This window comes from Meriones unguiculatus (genome assembly GCF_030254825.1).
Source record: "Meriones unguiculatus strain TT.TT164.6M chromosome Y unlocalized genomic scaffold, Bangor_MerUng_6.1 ChrY_unordered_Scaffold_35, whole genome shotgun sequence".
Lineage (NCBI taxonomy): Eukaryota > Metazoa > Chordata > Mammalia > Rodentia > Muridae > Meriones > Meriones unguiculatus.
In genome coordinates, this window is record NW_026843712.1 from 3,724,179 (window position 1) to 3,733,688 (window position 9,510).

General features: G+C 44.7%; 1 protein-coding gene across 1 annotated transcript; it reads right to left on the minus strand.

The window, feature by feature from the left end:
- Window positions 1–427: 427 nt before the first annotated feature.
- LOC132651900 (activity-dependent neuroprotector homeobox protein 2-like) lies at window positions 428–3,856 on the minus strand. Its single transcript, XM_060376852.1, is given in 6 exon segments — window positions 428–503; window positions 505–1,177; window positions 1,180–1,741; window positions 1,987–2,501; window positions 2,555–2,746; window positions 2,866–3,856. Coding segments are annotated over 6 exon segments (3,009 nt in total).
- Between the last annotated feature and the right edge of the window lie 5,654 nt (window positions 3,857–9,510).

The window sequence follows — 9,510 nt, forward strand, 5'->3', positions numbered from 1 at the left end:
TACACATGACAGTGCTCCCATCTCTAAGCACTGCTGTGTCCTAGGCTGCTGCCTCTAACACTTCAGAAGATGCTGTTACTTTCACCTAACCATTTACAAACAAGAGAAATTTCCTAAAGTGAAAAGACAAGTATTTATAGACTTCTATTCTTATCATTTAACATGGATGGTACTAAGAATAAGGGATATATGAAATACCAAACTTAATTCTCATGACTGGGAAAAAAAAACAAAAAAAAGAAAAACAAAAAACAAAAAGAAACTTTAGAAGTTACTGCTAAAAGACACAACTATATCAATCAGTGCATCTGGAGTAGCATTTACATCTGAACCTAAGTATTCCTAACCCCTTGCAAAATCTTGAAGAGCTGCTGAAACCAACACAAGAGCCCATATCAGAACAAAGTACTGCCTAGGATTTTTGTGGTTAATACTCAAAGTTCAGTCTGTGTTTAACATTTTTAAGTTCCTACATATCAAAACCTAGATGTATTGAGTCTGAGGTCTTCTATTGCCTTCAAGCAAATATATCTTCTTGTTCTAAAAAACACAGCCACAATAATTTTTTCCATCTTCAAGAATAAAGACAACAATTCAACTTCTTTTCTGCTAGGATATGGTTTCTTTTGGAAAAAATCTCTACGAAACTGCTTTTTTTCCTCAGAGGAGTAGTCTTTGCATTCAGTAGGATCTAAAGCTAGGATCTGGAGTAAATAATTACTGGGCTCAAGTTCCTTAGTTGAGCTTTCATTCCTCTGTCTCTTCAAAGTCACAACACTAGTCCCTTCTTCCGGATCTGATGCTTCATTACCCAGTACACACAAGGGAACTTTCCCATCCCTCTTCTGGTCTTCTGGACCCTAATGGCCATCTGGCCATTTTCTTTTGAAGGGACAGGTAGAATCCGTAACCTTTTCCTCACTGGCAATCTGCAGTTCACTGTTCTCAACAAAACTGGACCAAACTGGCAGGTCTGATCTCTCTTTTGGTGCATGTGCACAATGCAACAAATGAAGAGTGATAGCCTCCACAGTCAAGCTTCCAGGGTAGAACCCACCACAGTGGACACACCAAAAGGTGGGAGAACTGAGGACTATACAGGCCGTGGGCATAATATGGTGTCTGTCCTTCAAGTGTAACATGTTGGCATTGGCTACCATAAATATTGTCAAACAGAGGGGCAGGTCAGCTCTCCTTTTCTGAGCTGAGTTACTACCTTAACGTGAGACCACATCTTAACATACAAGGGCACCAGTGATGTGGAATATGTGCCTGAGAGGATAGCCAGGTGGACCTCCTGTTCTCCAATCTCCTCTCTTGGCAGAGTGATGATGAAATCAAGATGGGGGAACAACAGGTTGCCATCAGCATCTAGACTCAACTGGAAACCCCAGTTAATATAATCCAACAACAGCTTCTTCCTCCCCAGGTGTTTAATTTTGCTGTGCTCCAAGAGACCCTGAATGCTGTGGAAAGTACATGGGCAGAACAGGCACCCCAAGCCATGTGTGAGTAAGTGGTACATTAGCTCCTCCTCTGAGACTAGGCATTTGCAGGAGAGGCAATGCATGGCCCTCTCTCTTGTCCTCTTCAGAAATGGTGCATGCCCAGCCAGGTTTACCGGTTCAAGGTTCTCACTGGAATTGAACTCACTTTGTTTGTGAGCCCCTTCCATGTGAGCCTGGTATTCACTGGATGGGAAGAACACATTGCAAACTGAGTAGATTTTCCAATCCTTGGCCTGGGTGGCAACCAGATTCATATCCACCTCAGGTGAGGAGACCTGAACAAATATGTTCTGGTCTGCATTGCTTACCAGCCCCAGGGAGGAAGACAAGCTGGCTGGAGCACTGGTAATTGGCATACCCAAACTGGGGGGTAGAAATGGGTGGACACCTGGGATGAAACAGTTATGACAGTAGAGCCCTGAGGAATAGGCAGAGTGACAGGCATGGGGTCCAGCATGTAAAGGGGCTTCCTATTGACCTGTGAGCCTGTTGGAAGCAGCTTCCTGAAAACAGAACCTGACTTGCAGAACAGGGTGTTCTGTGAAGTGTCAGCTCTTATTAACTGGATCTCAAGCAGGATGCAGGTGCCAACAGACTGACTGATCTGAAGCATACTGGGCCCAACAGATGGACCTGAGTTAACAGGCTGACCAAGCAGAGGAATACCAGTGCTCACACTCTGGTTCACAAGGACATCTGAGACCACCACCATTTGGGGGGATAGCAACCCAGATGATACCACTAGACCTGTAAGTACAACCCTATAAGACATTGTCTGAGAAGAGGTAAGAACCTGTGAGGAGACTGTCTGACCTACATGGGGAACTGTGGACTGGACTGCTTGACCAGTGGGGAGAACCCCAGAAGCTACACTCTGTGCAGGAATCACAGAAGCAAAGGTCATCTGACCCTCAGGAAGGCCTGCCAATGAGACCAGCTCACCCACAGAAATTGTTCCTGGTGGCATGTTCCAGAGAACCCCAGGGATGTTTGAAAAGCCATAAGTCAGAGAACCAGGCCTGACCAGTCCACTGTTCTACTTGTAAGTCCCAGTGATCTGACTGCAGGTCCCACTGGTAGATTTGTAGACCAGATGGGCTGTGTGGGTGGTAAAATCCCAGGCTGGATGGCTTGACTCACTGAGTGATTGCTCACTCCAAAAGACCTATTCACAGGCCAAACTGATTGGTACACAGATAGTGCAGGAGTGTCTACAGTCTTCTTAGGTGAAGCCTTGCCTGAGAAAATGTCAATTGAGGGAGTTGAAGGCCTCAGTGTGAGGCTGGTCTGGTTCAAAGGTAGAGTCCTAAAAGCCACGTGGGACGGGGTAGTATCAAAATGAGAATTGGTGAGGTACCAGGAAGAGCCTGGCACCCCCTTGGTGGCTCTACATTGGTGGAGATCACAGGTTGGGCCAAGATCACTGGCTGTACCGTGGCTGGACTTGGGGTCTTCTCTGTCAGGGCACAGTGAGACCGAGGGGGCTTGGGTGGAGCAGCTGTATGTGCAGCCCTGCTGTTTGATGGTCTGGACAAGCCTGCCTTTGCAACAATGGGCCTTTGCTTCGGAAGCCCTGACCTCTTTTTGTCTTCTGAAATTATAGACCTCAACTTATTCTCCAAATCCTTGTGTATATCTGATGTCAAAATATGGGCCATCAGATCATCCTGGCTGTCCATCCTGGTACTACACTTTTTACAAAAGCATCTTTCAGATGGTAGAGTGCTTGCCACAGAAAGAATATCACTGCCTGTTAACTGTTGCTGGTCTTCCTTAGTGTGAAAGCCAACATAGGCATTAAGTAAAGAGTGAAAATGAGTGATCAGCACATGTTTCTTCATGCTCCAGAAGGAAGTGTTGGAAAAGTTACATTTTAAACATGTGAAATGTCTTATATAACCCTTCAGTGGCTTCCCATTGCCCAGAACCTTGTCCTTGGGGCTGTAAACTTTCACAGCAGCCTCATGGAACAACTGGAAGTGTTTGCTCACCACATCAGGCCTTGAAACAAATGAGCAATCTGGACACTGGATCTGCAACTCTTGGTCAGCCTCATCTTCATGGCAACGATGCAAATGATTTTTCAGAGAAGTAAGCACATCTGCTGAGTATTCGCACAGGCTACAGCAGTATGGCTTGCTTCTGTATCTCATTTGCTTTCTGAAAAATTCCCCTGGAGCAACATCTGGCCAAGATGTATTATAAAAGTATCTGTCATTTGGGTCAAAGCCTTTAAGGCCCTTCAGCAATTCTTTGCTTTTGTTAAGTCCAGTCTTCAGAAGCATGCTCTTTACCCGTGGCTGCATATTTTTGACCTTGTCCAGATTTTCCACAGGCACTTGAAACATTCTTAAAATGTTCTGCCGTGCAATAAGAGAGCATTTGCTTAAGACACAACTCTCAGCCCGTACCTGCCTCCTATACAAAGACACTAGGTAAAGCCCAACACCTTAACCAACTGCAGTCATTAGCATAGCTTTAAGTCTGCTCTTTCTGAACTAAAATCAAAGCAAACATTTTATTCATATACAGTTTATAGAGGGGCTAGCAAATCTTGCTGATCCTACCACTTTGTATTAAAATTCAACAGTAAGAAGCTTTGCACTTAACACTAATTAGAGGACTGAACATAACTGAGAGACCTAAACCAAATGGTGGTAAACTCATGGTTCCACTCTTTATCTCTGGATCAGCATGGTGGCTGGCCACGTGTAACTGAACTCAGCTGGAAGCCCTAAACAAATATGGCAGCAAAACTACAGTTTCACATGCTCTCTATCCCTGAACCATCATGGCAGCTAGCCATGTGTTAGCACAGGCGTTACTGACAATACCAAACATAGCCATTAGGTGCTGTTGATGACACAGCAAACACTGTGGAGTATCTATAATCCCCCACAACCAAAAGTTTTAACATAGTGATCAAATAAGTTTTAGAACTAACTGTATAACAGAACAGTACAGAACACTTTTAAACTGTATGAATTATTTTAGCCATACCAAACCTATCAGCCAGAAATTTTTCCCCTTAAAAGAGCATAAAAAAAACATTTTGCAATGAAGAATCACCAGCATTTTAAATGAATTATAATATATTTAAATACAGTTTTTTTTTTAAATCATATTAACTCTCTGGCTTTATATAATACATCCACTAACCTTCTGCAACATCCTATATACCTTTAGGTTTTTAGCTTTCTTTTTCTGGCTTAACCGACATTTTTGCTTTAGACAAGCTATTTTTTTTAATATCTCTTGCTCACTCTCTCTTTCTTTTCAGACAACAGGAAAACCCTCATTATTTTTTTCCCCAAGGGTTGGGAAACTGTTTTAAGTTCATTGTTAGACTGCCCAAGAGTTATTGTTTATAAAATCTGATAAACTCTAAATGTTTTATCCTCTTAAACATCTAAACAATTTTTAAAACTCGTCCCTGCAATATTAAAGCAAAGTATCTTTTTTAGGAGTGAATTTACAAAGCATAACCATAATTTTAAAAGTCCCAATTTATTTCTAATATCAGAGATCAGACCTCTACTCTTGCCTGATGCATCTCAAACAAAAAGGGGGAACTGTAGAGAGCTGCGGAATGCTATGCCTTAAAGATGGAGCTGGTTTCCGCCTTCCACCTTCCCGATGGTGAGTGCTCTCTGTCACGAACAATTCCACATTTGGCTAAGGCTGAGGATCTGGCTTGCTTCCATGTATGTGGACCTATCTGCATTGCCCACGTGGCACGCCTGGGTTGGCTACCCAGAGGCTATTTAAGCTGTGGGCTGGCTTTCCCCAGGGTCAGATGATTGTTCAAGGTTCCTGAATAAACTGCATTGAAAAAAAAAAAAAAGAAAAAAAAAGAAGTAATGGCAAAAATGTCTATACATATTCAGCACAAGCACAACTTTTATAAAATACTTTTGATCTTTAGTCACTTAACCCTGTGGGTGCTGCCTGCAGTTATCGAGGGAAGACTGTATAGATGTCCATATTGTTAGTGGCATAAATATGGGTGATATGTGCTTGTGTGAAATGAATCCACATATGTAAACGTGTCAAGAGTACAGTGGAGTGGTCAGTATTCCCTGTCTTCAGCCATGACTCTGTTACTTGGATATATGTTCCCTTTTACTTATTTTATTGCAGTTTTGTCATTAGCATACAAGACATTTGATTAAAACATTTTTGAACGAAGAAAAAAAAAAGTTGAAACCAGATTTTCAGACCAAAATTTATCAGTGAAAACAACCCAATCTTCAGAACCAATATCAACTTAGAATAAGACTTTCTTCTTATCCTAAAAGGAAATAAAATCATTTTGACTCAGAGATTTTGCAACCTTTGTTCTTTTCCTGAGCCACACCATGTGGCAATTTACATTGTTGTTATTTAAACATATGTATTTATAGACCCTACAAACACATAGGCACATATACATGTTTAAAACAAGAATTTGAATTTAAACTTAAAACATACCCAATTATTTTTTATCATATTAACCATTTAAGACCAGTTGAAAACAATCATATAATGGCCATATATTTAAACAGACAGACAAAACTTTTTTTTTTTTTTAATTTATACTCAGCTGTAATTCTAAACATTACAGCAAGTGCAGTTTTTTTTTTTTTTTTTTCCTAAATTACTGTTTGATCTTGCAAGCCCCCTAGGTGGGAGGAGGGAAGAGAGGAGCAAGAGGGCGTGGTGAGCTCCTGCTGCTCACTTCCCTGCTGAGCTGGCATGAAGGCAAGGGGGAGGAGTTTTTCCTCACTCTCGGCAGCAAGAGCAGCTCCTATCATGGAACAGCTACGGTGCCAATCCCCGCCTAGCCATGTCTAAGGACTTCCACCTAGCAAGCCCATGAGCCTTGCCTGCTCCCTTGGCTCCCTTGTGAGCTTTACTCTAGCTTACCTCCCCCGCAGGTCCTGAACCTGCTTCCTGGCTGGGCCTCTCCCCTCCCCCATGCTCTTTGGCTGTCCATTGCAACAAGGGGATGGTGCATCAAGCCCATGCCCTGCTGGGTGTGCATTGTTATTCCACAGACGCTCAAGTGCCTGAGCACTGCCTGCCCAAGCTCCAGCCCCAACTCCACATGTCTCCAACCACCCGAAAGCATTCCCTCCTTGGCTCCCTCAGGAGGGAGAACACACTGCTTGGTGTCCTGCCATGCAGCCATGTGCACTCATGGGCTGAGAACTAGTTCTAATTTTAACTATCCTCTGTCCAAATTTTCATCAGTCCAAGTCTACAAAGAAACAGACACAGAAAAATACAAACATACATGAGAAACACAGGATTTAAATTGCTGGGGGAGCAGAATCTCTCTGTTCCTCCCTGTTCACAGAAAGGGGCAAGCTGAGTGTCCTACAGGATGTCCCATGGACTTGGCATTAATGACATGTCTGTCTGCCTTAATGAAACCGTTCCAGGCAAGTGGCCTCGAACCATTCAGGGGTCTCGAACCCCTTCTACAGATGCTCTCAAGCTAGACCATCTCCCTGTCCAAAGAGTCAGAGAGGCAACAACAACAGAAATAGAAAGAATCAGGCAAGTAATCAAACAAGGACACCCTTGTGAGTGGTAACACAGTGCTCTGATAGAACGGCTGCCTGGTGGCAGACTTACCTGTTCAGAGCTCTACCTCTGAGTTCAGTCTGATGAGGGTTGGGGAAGGAGCATGCCCTTTCCCAGCCAAACGCACCAAAAATGTAAGACCTGGGGTCTCACAGCTCAGAGTTCAATCGCGCCCTTCCTAGAAACTCCCCCAGACCAAGACTCGTTGCAAAAGCAAGAGGTTTATTAACCATTGTACAATGGGGTCACCCCTGCTGGTCAGCAAAGAGTGGCACCTGGAGACAAAAGCCTTTAGGTTTTTAAAAGAAAAATTGCGAGAAATTTGAAGTTCTAGTTTTGGAAATTTAGGATTGGATGAGGAAGCTATAAAGTAAGATAATTGGTTAGTCTTAGGTGCTCAAGCTTGGCCAGTCCTGCCAAGTGTGGATGCAGATGCAATTGAAGGTGGGGGTGGTTAGCTCATCCTTGAAGATTAGGGGCTACAGACTTTTGGCTGGAGGTCAAAAGCTACTCAGAAGAAGTTTAGGTTCGTTGCTAAGAAACACTATCTCAAGGACAAGAGTCTGGTCCTCCTTTTGCTGAGTGAAGGTCATTGCTTGCTTGCCCTTTTTTTATATCTGTCCTCACAGATAGGGTCACATTCCTTCACTCTCTGGAAAGGTACTAAGAGGCTTTAGCTTAACCTGGACCTAAAACTCAAAACTATAGGCTTTAGAGGACATATAGGTTACAAAGTTAGCCTAACCCTTTCAGCATCACAGTCTTCCCCTGTGGCTTCACTTCACACCAGAGCCTCCAGCCACAGTCCTTCCCAAGCCTCGAGTCACACCTGGGCCTAGAGACACAGTCCTCCCCTGTCCTCCATCACACCCAGGCCTGCCATCACAGCCCTCCACAGTCGTTCCCTGTCCTCCAGTCACCCTAGAGCCACCACAGTCCTCTGCAGTCCTCCCCAGCCTCCAGTCACAAACAGCCCTCCACAGTCCTCCTCTGCCTCCATCACACACAGGCCTGCCGTCAAAGTCCTCCACAGTCCTACCCTGGCCTCAGGTCACCCACAGGCCTCCACAGTCTTCCCCGGCCTCCTGTCTCATACAGCCCTCCACAACCCTCCCCCAGCCTTACGTCACACACAGCCCTCCACAACCCTCCATAGTCCTCCCGTGGCCTCACATCACACACAGCCCTCCACAGCCCTCCACACTCCTCTCCTCTCCTCTGGTCACACAGTGGCCTGACATCTCAGCCTTCTCCTGTGGCCTCCAGTCACAGTAGGTCCTCGTCATTCCCCACCTCCTCCAGTCTCACACTAGCCTTCTAGCGCCCGAGACGCCAAGAAATTACTTACACTGGGAGGCCCTCAGGACTCTCCTCTGCCTGCTACCTGGCATGGCTCACCACCCACACCCCGTCCTGCACTGGCTCTAGAAGGCAGCACCTGAAGACACCTTCCAAACAGCACATATAGGAAGTGATGTATCCTCATTTGCATATTCGCACCAGGCAGCCAATGACATCAAGTGTGCTCCCTGGCCTCGCCATTTCCCGTTCTGCCCACCCTTCCTCCAGGCACTGATCTCATGCTGCCTGTCAGTGTTGTCTGGTCTCCTGTCATATCTCTTCAAAGGTGAGATACAGACCTCATCCACATTCCTGGCTCCACATCCTGAGTCATACTAGGCACCCACTAAATGTCAGTTCAAGACTGAATGAAGAAGGAAACAAAAGGCTACAGCGTTGAGGTTTTCTCTTTGACAAGGTTCTAGAAGGAGAAGATTGCACTAGTTACTTTGCCCAAGGATGTTCCATGCTAGGCTCAGAAATGGTAGTGTCCCTGAGGACCCAATAGGGCCTGGTTTAGATAGGGGAGGAGCAGCAACATATAACTGCTTCTGCTTCTCCTTACAGAAGATTGTTCTTTATGACAAAGGAGACTCAAAGAGCTCAGACTGAGTGTGGTAATACATGCCTGTGTCCGGACGCGCGGGGGTTCAATGGCTTTTAAAATGTGGGACTTCTATGTGTTGGGGAAAGAATGGGTAGGACACAGAGACACAAGGAGGGAACCTAAGTCTGTTTGTCTGATCAAAGCCTTGTTTATTTGAAATTTTTACACAACTATATAAGAGAAGGCAGGAAAAGGGGGAAGGCTACTTTACTGCTGCAGAAAATAGCAAAAGTGTTTTATGGTTTGAGGAACCTCCTGCAAGTTACTTCAAGAATGTTTCCTTAAGATATCTCAAGGATGTTCCAAGACTGACGAGCAGATGTTCTCACATAAATCTATCACCCATGACCTGGGGTCCTAGTGCAGCTGTTGGTAAATTTCCACTTATGGGCATTGGCTCCACTAAATGGCTTTGGCTCACTAATTGGCTTTGGCTTCAGTAAATAGCTTTGGATCCCAGCATCTCCTCCCTTTTAAACAATTTAA